The sequence below is a fragment of the Athene noctua genome, chromosome 4 (genome assembly GCF_965140245.1).
Source record: "Athene noctua chromosome 4, bAthNoc1.hap1.1, whole genome shotgun sequence".
NCBI classification, from domain to species: domain Eukaryota; kingdom Metazoa; phylum Chordata; class Aves; order Strigiformes; family Strigidae; genus Athene; species Athene noctua.
In genome coordinates, this window is record NC_134040.1 from 64,731,482 (window position 1) to 64,745,823 (window position 14,342).

Genomic DNA, 14,342 nt, shown 5'->3' on the forward strand with positions numbered 1-14,342 from the left:
GATGCCTAAAAAGTTCTCCTGGGAGTTCGGACTGATTGCTGTCTATTCTGCATAATGGGTAGGCTGACTGATTTTATTGATCCTCAGTTATTTTTCAATATTGTTGCTTCATTAGTCCAGGCAGCTCAGGTACATAGGCACAGCCCCATAAAAAAGCTTCAGCTGCCAATGCAAACCTGTCTTCACAGTGAAGAACCTGCATTTTAGTTTTTAATAGACAAAGTCGCATATACTTAGTTTTAATACATCTGAGGAAAGATTTGAACGGATTATTGGACAGTATAAAAAGGGGAGTGTACAATTATTATAAAAATATTATTTCTTCCTTATTTTAAATAGTACAATTAGAATTAGCTTCAGTACTATTTTCTATTAGGGAAATTATTTTTATATGTTTTACTCCTACAGATGTGGTTTTGATCAGAAATCTTACTCTACCCCAATGAATTTTGTGAGTTTTGTAAGAAAATAAAAAAGGAGAAAGAGAAAGGAAAACCAGTATAATGACACAGAAGGCATCTGGCTGCCAGGGTAAAATAGCACCTGTGAATATGAGGACCCAGCTTGAAGAATTTAGTGGCAAGGGCAGCAAGGGCGAAGAAGGTCACATTAAAACAGAGATGCAGTCTCCGGTGGGTCATTTGAATTTCATCTGCAGGGTAATTTTCATGCCATTTAGCCACAGTCACAGCAGGAATAAAGAGGACTAAACACATTAAAATGACAAAATCATACAAGGAAGGACTGGGGCTTGTGGTCATTATATTTAATAAAATTCAATGATACAGTAGTCTGAGCTAGTGGTGTATCAAATATTTTGAGTGTTTACAGAAAAATATGGTATGCAAGAGGAGAAAGGTGTGTAGCAAACTCATTCAGGGTTCCTGGTACAGTAAGAATCCATCAGGTGCAGAGAAGAAAGGATTTCTGTCCTTAAAATCCCAAAACAAAGTAAAAATACAAACACAGCAAAACATCCTAACCTGTAAAAAGATTTGCAGTTGACCCTTAGAGTAGCAGCTCTTTTTTTTCCCAGATCTTTCAAGAAAACATAGGATATTTTAATAATGTTTGTGTGCTTCAGGATCCCTTAACAATTAATTAGTGAATCCAGGGCCTCAGAAAATGGACTTGGATTGAAAGTTTTCATCAATTCTCAATTGCTCTCCTTAAGCACAAGCCATGGTAGGATGCCCCCTGGAGCTGGGTGAACGCTGTTCAGTGCTGCATGTCGCTGTAGTTCAGGTAACCCGTGCACACAAGCACAGGCCCCCAGACATGCTTCAGTACCCACGGTCCTGGTGGAGGGTGTGCATTTCAGTTTCAAATAAGAAAGTGTGCTTTGCCATGATTTAACCCCAGCCAGCAACTAAACGCCATGCAGCTCCCCTCTCCCCTCCCCTCCCCTCTCCTCTCCCAGTGGGATGGGGGCGAGGATTGAAAAAAAGTAAAACTTACAGATTGAGATAAGAGCAGTTTGATAACTAAAATTTTAATAATAATATAATTGTAATGATAAGGAATATAATAAAAGAGAAAGAGAAATAAAACCCAAGAGAAGACAATGCAGTTACTGCCCGCTGACCAATGCCTGAGCAGTGATAAGCCCCTCCTGGCCAACTCCCCCCAGTTCATATACTGGGCAGGAGGTTCTATGGTATGGAATATCCCTTTGCTAGTTCAGGTCAGCTCTCCTGGCCATGCTCCCTCCCAGCTTCTTGTGCACCTGCTCACTGGCAGTGCATGGGAAACTGAAAAATCCTTAACTTAGGATAAGCACTACTTAGCAACAATTAAAACATCAGTGTGTTAGTGACATTATTCTCACAATGAATCCAAAACACAGCACTGTACAAGCTACTAGGAAGAAAATTAACTCTGCCCTAGCTGAAACCAGGACAAGTTTTATATGCCTGAGGAAAGATGTTGTGAATTCTCTTAACCACATACAGCACAGAAGAATTCAGTCATTTCATGCATGTTCATCTTAAGATCTGGTAAGGTATCTTAAGTAATACTAAGTAAGAAGAGAGCTGAAGATTCTCATGTGTTTTCAAGAAAAGTTCCTGACAGTGGAAAACAAAATAATTCAGGGAGCTTCAAAACATTCTGGGCTTCAGCAAACTGGCATAGATCCCTGGAGCACAGTGATTAACAATAACTGAATAAGGCCCAGGGAAGGAGAGTGTCTGCTCCTTTAAGGGCAGCTGGTCAAAGGAGCCATAAACAAGAACAGGCAGAGACAAACCTGCCTGACACATGGTAAGGGAGGCAGTGATGAGAACAAACCTGGTTGGTGGCACTAATTGGCAAGGACACATGGAGCGTGAGAAACTATTTTTTCAGCTGGGAGGATAAGGAAAAGGAGGTAGACAAACACACAAAGATGTAAAACCTTCTCAGTTAGCATTAACAAAGGCAATAACCAGAAACAAACCTGGTCAGTCACACCAGTCGATGGGATATCAAGAAACTGCAGCAGCCCAGGACCCTGCAGCTGATAAGGATGTAAACCTGAGGGGTTTGGGGTTTTTTCAGGCAGTCATAGCATGAGCTAAATTTTTTTGGTTTTTTTATTGGATTGGTGCTTGTAAATCACATTCTGGTTTATGGAGACTGAAGTTTATTTCATCTTGCCTCAGTAGTTAGTCAATGTAATGCAGAAGAAACAAAATCATAGATTTATAGAGCTCAAACTTAGAAAGTACAATGATTATCTCATTTAACTTTGTGTATTTCATAGGCCAAAGTTTACATGTAAAATCTGTTACCATCACACCGGTTACATATAAAATCATGAACCAACTAAACGCTGACTTATCAAAGTATGTGGTAATAATGTCAGCCAAAATGAAAAAGAAATATATTTTTTCCAGACAGAATATATACATGTGATTATCACTTGATACAATGACCTAAGTACTAACCCAACATCTGAGCCATCAAAATCTATCCATCACCTTTGGTATGCACACAGATTGTAAAGGAATAATGAAATCCAGCTTTTATTTGTCTTGAGAAATGATTCTTAGCAACCTCGTGTAAGTATGTCTATGCAACATAAATGTAGAACTTAAGCAGATTTGTGCTTCCCAGGAAGCACATAAGGAAGATGCTTATTTTTCCCCCATCTCCAACCTGTGGACTCTCTTTGTAGACGTGCACAGAGCTACAACCAAGCAACTTAGAGAATCAGCATTTCAAAGGCCATCACTTTGGTTACTCTGAGAAACTTACTGCTGTTAAGCAGTAAGTAAGTAAGTATTTAAAGGCAAAAATAAATTCACACGCAGGTTGCTTCATTTGATGGTAACTGGTAACATTTGTGACTGAATTAGGTACGATACAACAAGTAACCACTAAATGTAGTTACTGGTGGATACTTGGCTGGTATAGAGCCAGTTGCCAGTCTGAGCCAGACTTCTTGACCATAATTTAACTCTAATAAAGCATTTCCAGTAATTACTCTGTCAGTGTACTTGTTACTATGGATATTCTCAGCCTGAAAAGTGAGTTTGTCTATTCCATCAATGACCAGATAGCCAGAGGCACGTGGACTAAATGATTCAACGGTATATTCAAAAACATAGACCCCCAGATATGGAACATGGAACTTCCCGGTTGCTGGGGCAAATGAAGCTCCATAGTTGACATCCAGATTGTTAAATCTGATGGGTCCTGGAGTCGTCATTCCATATGTATGAGAGGCAAAAAAAGCCACCATGGGTGCGTATCTGTATGATCCTTTTGAAAAATCTGGGAAGAAATAAAGAACAATTTCAAGTAATGTTACACTGTAGAAAGGCAACTCAGACCAGCCAGAAGGTCAAAAGCAGCTTTTTATGAAGTTACATAATCCAGTATCTTGAGCAATGGAAACACAGTACTTCTACATAAACTCTGAGGTGTTTTGTATTGTATAAAAAGTACTTTTCTCCACAATTAGTCATAGGTGTATCCAGAAAAGAATATTTTAGAAACAGCAAGAGAACTTGTCTATACTACGTTATCATTAAGAGAACTGCTATTTTTGTTTCCTCTCTTCCCCTCTCCCCTCCAAGTTTTTCCCACCCCAGGATCTCTTTAATTGTTCATCTGTGTGCACTGAAGACAAGGCATTTTTCCACAAATCTTGGAAAAACACTGAAGAGGTTTAGCACTCCTGGTGTTAAATGAGGGAATAAAAGTATATGCTTTTCTCTTCAAACTGAGCCACACACTGTGATTCCCTGCCACTGTACAAATGATTTTATTCACTATTCATATGCTGTTATGAGTGAGAATCAGCCAAATGACTGCTGAAAGCTGCATAAAATTCACATTCCATGTGGCCTAGATGTAAATTATTTATCTGTTTTCTGGACCGAATAAGTACACTTTCCACTTTTCTTTTTTGAAACATCTTTCACAGGCTGCATTTTTTGCTGATGAAAATCAGAGGCATGCCTAAAATGACTCCTTGAGGCCATAGTCCCACAGATCATGGTAGCTGCTGGTATTTATAGAGCATTTATGGCCATGCTGAAGCTAGTATTCCCCAGTGATGTGATTTTACCTCCCCCTTCAAATTCCATGATATCATGTTCAAATACATCTATTGCACACCCTCCCACTCTGCACAATTCAGCAGGGAGCTTTCCAGCTATTATGGCTGGTCCCAGCCCAATTTAATCCCATCGTCTGGTCATATTAAAGAAAGAGATCATGAGTCACCCACGAGGATTGATGTCTTCAGCACCAAAACACAGGACACTACTACTTGAGTTTGCACTCATTAAAGTGAAATGTGAGACCTTTGACCAGCTAACGCTCTCTAATTAGGCCCTGGGGCAGAGGCCCTACTGCTGGCATATTGCGCTACTAAATTCTTTACTTGCCGACACTCAGAGAATTGTCGTTCACCAGCTTCATACTGCAGTTGACTCCTCCAAAGGGGTGGCGACAAGCACAAATAAAACTCTGTCTGTCGTTGATACAGGTTCCTCCATGCTGGCACGGGGAACTGACACAAGCTGAATACTGCCCTGTGATAGAGAGGGAAGAAAACCAATTACCTCAGTTGCAATGTCATTATGGTGACACTTCCCAAGTTTTCCATATTTTGGAAAGCCTCTTTGTCAATTCATAAAGCCAGTGGAATTTCTGCTGAAGTTATGTGTGAAGGCCAACTTCAGATCCTGTCCAGGCTATTCAAGACCCTTTGCTAGTCCAGCCTCCCTCTTTGCCTGAACACAGCATACCCTCAGCTAGCCTCCAAGATACTCAGAATTACCTATAAATGCTGAGTTCTGCTTTTCTCAGATGATCAAGAACATGTAATAAGATGAAAGATACTACAAATCTAACTTCTTCGGAGCATCTCACTCAACAAACATTATAAGAATCATCAAAAGATTGGTATATCTGAACAGTTGTGATTGTACAGTCCAAGAAATCTCCATCAACAAACACCAACCTTTTCTTGCTCATTTCCTCCTTCCCATCCTCCTTAACTGAATGACTTTTCTCCCTTCAATGTAGGTGTAAAGCGAGCAAAGCCTGGCTACAGCCAAGCATTAGGAAATTCTCCTTCTGCTGTTCCCTAAGCAAGTCTTTCCATAATAATCTAAGGCAGGGTGGCCCTACAGGTGCTCCTCAGGACAGATTCAGTCTGGAGGATACTCATTCTCACAAGGAGATGGTGGGGCTGAGAATCCACTCCTCCTTGCCACGGAGACCTGCAGCCCACCGACCACTAGCTGCTCAATTCTCTCTTCCAGCTGGTCACTGTGGCAGTGGACTTTTTGTGCTGAGCCCCACACAGAGGGCTCAGCCTCCTTCTTTCCTTTCTATAAGGTAGCCCTCAGACACTACAGCAAAACAAGACACAAGCAAAAATCAGGCTGTCTGCAATCATGTGATTAAAGAAATATGTTGGGCCAGCTAATTAATCTTTACTAACAGTGGGAATGTGTTGAGAGGCTTGGAGCTGCGTATACCACAGGAGCCCTTCAGAAACAAACAGCAAACTTGGAAGAGACAATACTGACATATCCAATTTTAGTTCCTTCTTTCGGTGAGGCAAAAGAAATGTTTTCCTGCTGGTTCAGGCAAATCTGTGCTTTGGTTTGGTTTCACTAGTGCAGGCATGGAAGGCTGCTCTTTTTGAACAGAGCCAGTTTATCCTTGGACATATCAAAACACAGATTTTGTACTGCTGGTGTATAGGTTGGACTGTCCGGTCTATGACATTACTCACCCAGATGTGTCACAACCATTGCAGAAGAGTCTGGCCACTGGTGAGGAAAGATCTTAAATGCTATCCAAATCACTTTCAGTTCTTGTCCTTGCCCATAAATAACTCAATTCCAGTATATCTGCCAAGATTGTTATAAAAGTTTTGTACTGTAAGCAACACGAGTTTACCAAACAGGTGGTTTTGCAGAGCACCCTCACTGAGGATATCCTTGCCTTTCTTCCCGACTATGTATGAGCTGGCCCAATCATGCCCAGCTGATATGGAGAAATCTGTCAGTCCAGTGCTGCTGAGCTCTGAGATAGCAACTATTGAGTGTAATTGTATAATGTGTTGTCATAGCAGTTTGGGGAGAAGAACACTCAGGCCACATTAAAAATTAAATATTGCTATGAAAAATTCTGAACAGAAAGCATTCCCAAGCCATGCGTTTTTCCTTTTTCTTGCTTTGGACAAATAAAAGTCAGATGTGTTTAGAAAATGAACCTTTTTTTTTTTTTCCAGGAATGACCAGCAGAGCTCTGGAAAGAGAACTCCATACAGGCCAGTGGTAGTAAAAGTCTGGATTAGTAGGTGGGAACTGAAAAAGCCTTTCCTAAAAGGGCCTACTTATTGGCAGGGAAATGCTGAACTGGATCTTCACATAGATATTTCATTAATGCCCACAGTTATCTTCAGATTCCCATCCAGCCATTTCACAGACTGTTGCATTAAGACAAACTATTTCTGTGAGAAATTTTAGTTCAGCGAACAGAATGCTAAAGCGCACTGTATGGTGCCACTTGAATTTGCACTGATGGAGCATATGGACTTAAAAACACTACAGTAATTCTTTTCACAGAAAATAACGTCCATCCCATAATGCCTGAAATAAAGCAATTTAGGACTGCCAGTCAGGGGTCACAGCACAGGCAACTGGACATGAGGAAATAATGTTTTTCTTCTCAGATAATAGTTTTGCTGCACACTTAATTGAAGTTATTTTTCACTGATATTTACCAAGCATCCACATATTTACCAAGTGTGAAAGGAAAGCAGAAAAGGAAGGAAAACAGCTGATTGTGCTGACTGTATCATATTCCCAAAATACAAAAGCTTTGTGTAAGAACATGGCAGCCTCTCTGTTAATTGGCTTCTCCTTATCATAAACAAGAAGTAAATCCAAGAAACAGGAAAAAGATCACAGAAAGGAAATGATAATGAGATGACACTAGTGTTTTAACAGTCTGCTGAGGGATGATTTTGCTTGAACTTAACCTTGGAGTTAAATCAAATTCAGACATAGCTTTACCTACAATAAATTAACCCTCCAGGTGCAGCAGTGCTTAACAGCGGCTGGAGAGCCTGCTCCATTTGCTAGAACTAGGAGAAGCTGCAAAGAGGTTCAAGTCAAGTCAGCATTTTCAGAGTAAAAGGCAAATGCCCTAGCTCTCCACTGAGTGGGTAACTATGTAACTTCTCTATGATCTTACAATAGCGTGGGTTTGCTGTCAATTCTGGTTGAGGCTTCCCCTCTGCCCAGTATTTCCTTTTTATTTTTCCTTGCTGAAGAGCGTCCTGAGACACTCTGTCCATATTCTCTACTTGGAGTAAAGATGCCAAGAGGTTCAAGTTAGGAAAGGATTTCCTACTATAGTATGCATCCTATTTTTAATTAATCTTTCACAACTTAGTAGTGTAGATGAATAAAAGAGACTTGATAAATTAAATTAAAGGCTTAAATTGCAGCTATTAACAGCAGATAATAAACTGAATGCCGTTGCTATTTACACTCAGTGTGGTAGGAGTGAGGAGAGCCAGTTAATGCTGAATTTTGCTACTCTTTGGGAGGGCAAGCAGCCAGAAGCTCCTTTGGGAAATAGACCGCCAATCCTGTACAAACAAATCTTCAAACAAATAATGAAGCTCTGTCAGTATCTACTGGGGTGTTGTTTAGAAGCAAATCAAATATTTAGCAATTTAATGGTCTCCTTATGGAAAGAAGTGACTCCAGTGGTTCAATTTGGAAACATCTGAACAGAAAGTAATGCACAAATGTTTTTTCAATATTTAGTTATCAGTAACTGTCTCTCAGGAAGCCTGGGAGATTGGAAGAGCCTGGGAATCTACTAAACCACCCTGCTCACACAGGGTTAGACTGGTTGTCAGTCTACAATTATTAACCACTTCTGGCTTAGCAGTCTCGGTCTGACAGTGATGAAAGCAATGAGCATCTCCAGTAGCCTAGATGCGAGGAGTGCCAGTGAGCAGCGGGAGAGAGGCAGCCCCACCGGGGCCAGCACCCAAGAACTGAGGGTGACAGAAGGACTGGCACCTCATCTGGAGGCAGGCTGATGATGGTAACCAGGCTCAGTCACAGCTCAACATGACTGAAAAGGCCTGGGATTTTAGTGTGAGCTGAAACAGGCATCCCAGGCCCATGGGCAGGGTGTGCAGTACAGGGGCTTGGTCAGGATGCCCGGGGCAGTTAAAGCAATCGGTGAATTCGGGGCCCTGACAGGGAATTCAGGTATAAGTGCTGTGTAGGGTGATTGTGGTGAAAAACAAAAACAAAACAAAACAACAAAAAGCCCCACAAAAATTCACCTGTGGTGCTCTTGGGCAAAAAGCAAGGAGGAGAGGTGCCTCAGCTGTGCTCTCCAGTTTTGGGTGGGGGCAGATTGTGAAAACTAATCTGAGCTACTTTGGCAACTCTGCTTCTCTGTTAAGCAGAGATATCTACTACTTCCAGTGTGATGATTTCAGGATCAGTATATTAAAAACAACGAAACAGTTTTATCTACCCATTAGTCTAAAGACTAAATATGCAAAATTGAAGTATATGTCATCAAACTAGAATAACCATCAGACTTGTGCAATTAAAACACAAGTCAGAAAACATTTAAATAGGTTAATTTCACTGCAGGCTTGAATGATAAAGCGACAATGGAAGCTTGTTCTCTTAGGAGTCAGAAATCATGTGAAAACAAAATCAGAAATAAGATACAGAAAATGAGAATGAAAATAAATTACCTGTCTTTCACACAGATGCACTGGTTTAAGTACGTAAATGTAACACAGCTGCACTCTCAATTCATGTTGATGGGACAGCAGCATAATTTGAATAAAGCAAACCCACAAATACTACAAGACATGCAACAGGAGAGTGCATTCACCCCTAGAAAGCACGGCAGCCTCTAGATTCTCTAGAGAACAGACACAGCACTAAATGCCAATGGGAAAATGGGAACTGAGCTAAGCTGCCCTTCACGCTGCATCACACATTTCTGCAGGAGAACAGTGCATTGCAAAGTAGGATCAGACATAATCCATAATAAAGACTAGTGAATAGTTTGCTGTATATTTTTTCTTTAAAGGCTATCATCTCCCTTACATTAGATACCTGAAGCTGTCCTCAGACCACCACTTTTTTTTTTTTTTTCACCCCAGGTTGCCATTACAGTTAGTATCAGCTAAAGTATAAGATTTTTTGCCCCTCCTACACATATTGCAGCCTCGAGCTGACATAAACTTTTTCTTTTGTTCATTCCACAATATGGGAAGTCTTCAAACACAGTCTCTGAATACACAATGCAAACTCACATCGTTTCCCCTTGATTTCAGATAACTACTGAGGAAAGTATTACATCAGGGCCAAATCCTGAACACATTAAAATCAATGAAAATCCCAATCTGTTAGAGTAGGATCAAACGTTGAACATATTTGAATCAATGAGAACTGTCATTCACCTTTTTCTAGAATTTTATTCTAATCTTTTTGAATTGAAAAAGATGATCCAAGATCAAACACATTTTATAATTAGTCAGTTATGTATTAGGGTTTCTTCTAGAAACTTTAGTAGAGCCGGCATATACCTCAGGATGGTCTCCCAGAATTTAGGGAGAAAAAGCTTTCCTAGAGAAGTAAAATCTACCCAGATTTTACTACTGCAGAAGATGGATACTTGTTAATTAGGATACTGGTCTTCTTTAACTTACAGAATTGTAATATATGACTTTGCCAGGCAAGGAATATCACTGAGTGCAAAAACTCATTACTGATGAAAAAGTCTGCATAAACATTGCTATGTAGAAACCTTATTTAAAAATAGGGCCTTTCATCATCTGCAAAGATCTGCACTTTCTGTAAGAGTGAGCATATATTCAGTGTTATCAAGAAAGCTACTTGTTAAAATTCAACATGAGATAAATAATAAATAGGAAATACATTAATGAATTAATGTGGAGTGAAAAACAGAGCAGCTGGCAGCTTCCTGTGCTCTAGGCCAGTAGCACAAGTGACATTCTCCAACAAAGTAGAAGACTTGGGAAGGATCAAAGGCATCATATCTCATTTTCCCTTAATTTTAATTGTGAACAAAGTTTTTGAATTTCCATCCTGTGCAGTGGCAGAAATGGGCAGAAAATAGAAATAACTGAGAAAGAATTGACAGTTTTAATATCAAAATATTCATATTATTTTGTAGTAAGAATCTAGCAAATCTTTGTGTATTTTTAAGTGTGACTGCCTGTTGGAATAGCTATGCATTCTCTCTAACTGAAAAGAGAACCAAGGACTGAAATCATTCAGTGGGGACGGCTTTCAGCAGAAGCCAACTACTGATGGGACCAGGGCTTTAAAAAGGATCCTTCCCATTGGTAATCGAAAACTGCTGTATCTAGGACAGAAAGAGATGAAGGAGGGAAGGAGAGAAAGGAAGGGAAAAGTCATGGAGAAGGAAAAGGAGATTGATGAACAAGAGTGGTAGATCTTACTACCCTTACATCTGCTTACAATAGGGACCAAATATCATTCAGAAATGTTCATAAGTTTAAGAATGTTTTACAGGAAAGATTTAGTTCTGGGTCTTCAGAAGTACCTGAACATCTGTCATTTAGGAATCTGTCTCACTTATTTTAACATGAATTAGAGTCTTCTGAGAATTTCGAGTTACTTAACCACTTTTCATTTTTGGTATTTTCCCAGAAATTATATGTTCATGAAACATTAGCTTGTGTTATTGATTTTCACTCAAGTCTGATTCCAAAAGTCATAACTCAGAATTTGTATTTCTGCAAATTCACACATATGAATTAATTTCACATGACGTTTAAATTTAAGTTCAGAAGCAAATCACACTCAAAATGTCCTTTAAAAGAATGGCAGCTCCTAGACAGCTGAGCTGTTCTCCAGATGGACTCGAGTCAAACTACTTTACTGTCTGGTCTCCTGATTCTGCAAGAACACACTGTTGTAATTATAACTGCACTAATAAATCTCGATGAATTACTGAAGGATCTGGCAAAAGCCTCATTGCAGTCACCAGGTATATTCGTTTGTTTCAGGTTTTTGATACTTTTCATCCCCACTGACACTGCAAAGTACTGATGCAACTCCAGATTTCTCTTCCAGCTTGTATTTTTTTTACTGAAATTGCTAACTGAGATACAGGCACAAATCTCTTGTAGCTTAGATTTTGTCTAAATTGCCAGTTACATTTGGTAAGATTTGGTAACCTTTGGAAAGGTCACGTTCTTAGATGAGAGTGTGTGCATGCACATATATCTTAAACTGATCAGATATGAATTTATTAAGGAAAATCAAATGGAGCTTCTAGATGCTTTTGTGCAGTCTCATAAGAAAAGTAAATTCTCCTGTAAGCAAGAGACTAGAGTAACCTCAGATTCCTCTGAAACACTCTTTGTGGCAGTCTTTGGACTTTTTATTCAACACCAGTCGAGTTCCACTCCCTCAGCTCATCACAACAGTTACATAAGCCGCTATTACAAAGACCCTAATTTTTAGTAGAGTAAAATGCATTACCTGGATCTATAGTATTATCTGTGTTTCTCTGACTTCGGCTTGTGAGGCTCATGGTGATGTTTGCTGCTCCTTTTTTAGCTGGAGCTGATTTCTTTATAATCGGTTTCACCTGCTTCTGGAGTTTGGTGATGTTGTTCACTGCATTTGTTACCGATATGTCGATATACTGCGTTAAATTTGTCAAGATAGATCCTGCTTTTATTTCAAGCACAGATTCAATGAGCTCTTTGAGGCCTCTCTGCAGCAGGGGGATATCTGGCTGAGCAAGTTTAATTAGCATAGGTATACTCGCATTCACTTTTTGGATGCTGCTGTTGGTATCCTGACACAGCCTCCAGGCCTCATGAACAGTCTTGTTCAGAAGTGGAATGCTGTTTGAGAATCGGATCGACTTGGCTTCCAGGGCCTTGATCCTGGAACTTAGTGTCTGGAGCTGAAGTGAGGCCATTTGTTCTTTCTCTGTCAAGGCAGCTTTGGTTTTTTTCAATGAGACACAGTTGTTTGCCAAAAACTTGGAAATTTTTGACTCCACATTCAGAAGGCGAACCTCATGGTCCTTTGATTCCTCCACAGAGTCAAATAGTTTTTCTTCGAGGCGGCTGATATCTTGTTGTTGATTGCCCACTTTTGATGATGTATCATTTAAAATATAGAAAACTCGTCTGAAATTGTGGAGGATATTTTTGTCAGACTCCTCATATGGAAGATCAGCAAGGGATGGCACTACCTGTGAAGTGAATTCATACTTCTTGCTAATAAGTAGTGTCCAGAGGGATTCATTCAACTGTTGGAACTGAGGAATGAAAGCCAGGAGGCTCTCCAGTTCCTCAGCTCTGCCACAGCAGACTTCACTTTCATTTCTTAGAGCACGTAGCATATCTTTCAGTACATAGTTATCCTGAATAGAATCAATAGCGCTGTTTATTACTGTCATGGTCTTGTTTAATCCATCTTCTATTTCCATGGAGCATTCATTAACACGACTCTCAAACAGTTCCTGATAAACCTGAGATTCATTTTTAAGTCCTTCCTGAGTTTTGGAAAGCTCCTTAATTGCAGAATTCATTCTGTTAATGACAGTAGTGAGGTTTTCAAGCTTCTCATTGATTTCTTCAGCTTGGATTTGTTGTTCATACTCTGAAGTGAGACTAAAAGGTACCCCTTGTTCAATCAAGGGTTGCAGGATCTCCATATCATAGCACAAATCATTAATTTGCTCATTCATTTTGTCCATTTTATTGTCCAATGGAAGGATCAGGTCAGAGAGACTTTTGTTTAGGCCAAAAACATTCTCTTGGGTTGCTGCCAGCTGTGTTTGGAAGTCCCTTCTGCTCTCTGACAACATGTCATCACAGACCCCCAGAACAGAGTCTCTCTGAATTTCCAGTGCAACACTGAGGTTGCTGATCTTGCTATCTTGGACTCTTAAATCATCATAGATCTGCAGCATCATCATGCCTTGTTTCTTTACTTTCTCATGCAGTGTGAACATGTACTCTGTAATGTTGTACTCCATGAGTTTATCTGCTGAAGGGATGTTTTGGCTTGAAGACTGTTCAGCTGATAACAGTTGTTCATGAACATCTTTCATTTCAGTAAGAGATCTATTTAAAGATTCATAATAAATTATACTTCTTGACTGTTGATGCTTCAAGTTGTCTTCCAAGGATTTCTGCTTTTCCTGTAAAACTTTCATAGGCTTGTCACAAGTGAGGGTCATTTCCTCTTTCATCTGTACCATATGACTCTTCAGATCCAGAATGTCAAGCTTTGTTGGCCCACTGTCTTTCTCCTGAGCAAATTTTTGTTGGGTTTCATTCAGATGTTTGACTAACGTTTTTGTATTTTCAAGATCTTCTGACAAGCTAGACACAGTCTTGAAAACTTGAGCCATGCTCTCCTGCATTTCACCTCGAAATACTTTAATGTGTTCTATGACAATATCTTTGACTAATTCATTAATACTTCTGGATTTGAGACCTTTGTGAAAAAGGAGAAATATGGAACAATCAAATAAATTCTGTTAGCAACATCTTTTTTCCACAACGTGAGCAAACACAGTGCTGTACAGAAGTGAATCACACACATCCTTGCCCCAATTTACCCACGCACAGTGCAAAATTTAAAGGTGAGGAAAGTAGAGGATGGCTAATAGTATTTGAAGACTCATCCTGGTTTCTCCTGAAATCAATGGGAGTTTTGCTATTATTTTGAAAGGGCAAATTCAGACTCTGCATATGGTATCAACTTTGATCTCCTAGTGAAGCTGTTTCTGAGCACTGAAATGAGATCAGTGTGCTTTTA

The 14,342-nt window shown here is 39.8% G+C and overlaps 1 protein-coding gene across 1 annotated transcript in view; it reads right to left on the reverse strand.

Annotated features, from left to right (window-relative positions):
- Positions 1-1,472: 1,472 nt before the first annotated feature.
- Positions 1,473-14,342, reverse strand: part of MMRN1 (multimerin 1) — a 46,591-nt gene continuing 33,721 nt past the window's right edge. The window contains exons 6-8 of the mRNA XM_074905575.1: positions 12,039-14,018; positions 4,878-5,024; positions 1,473-3,756 (exon numbers count right to left, since the gene is read on the reverse strand). Coding sequence (XP_074761676.1) covers positions 3,335-3,756; positions 4,878-5,024; positions 12,039-14,018 — 2,549 coding nt within the window. The 3' untranslated portion in view covers positions 1,473-3,334. The remainder of the gene's footprint in view (positions 3,757-4,877; positions 5,025-12,038; positions 14,019-14,342) is intronic.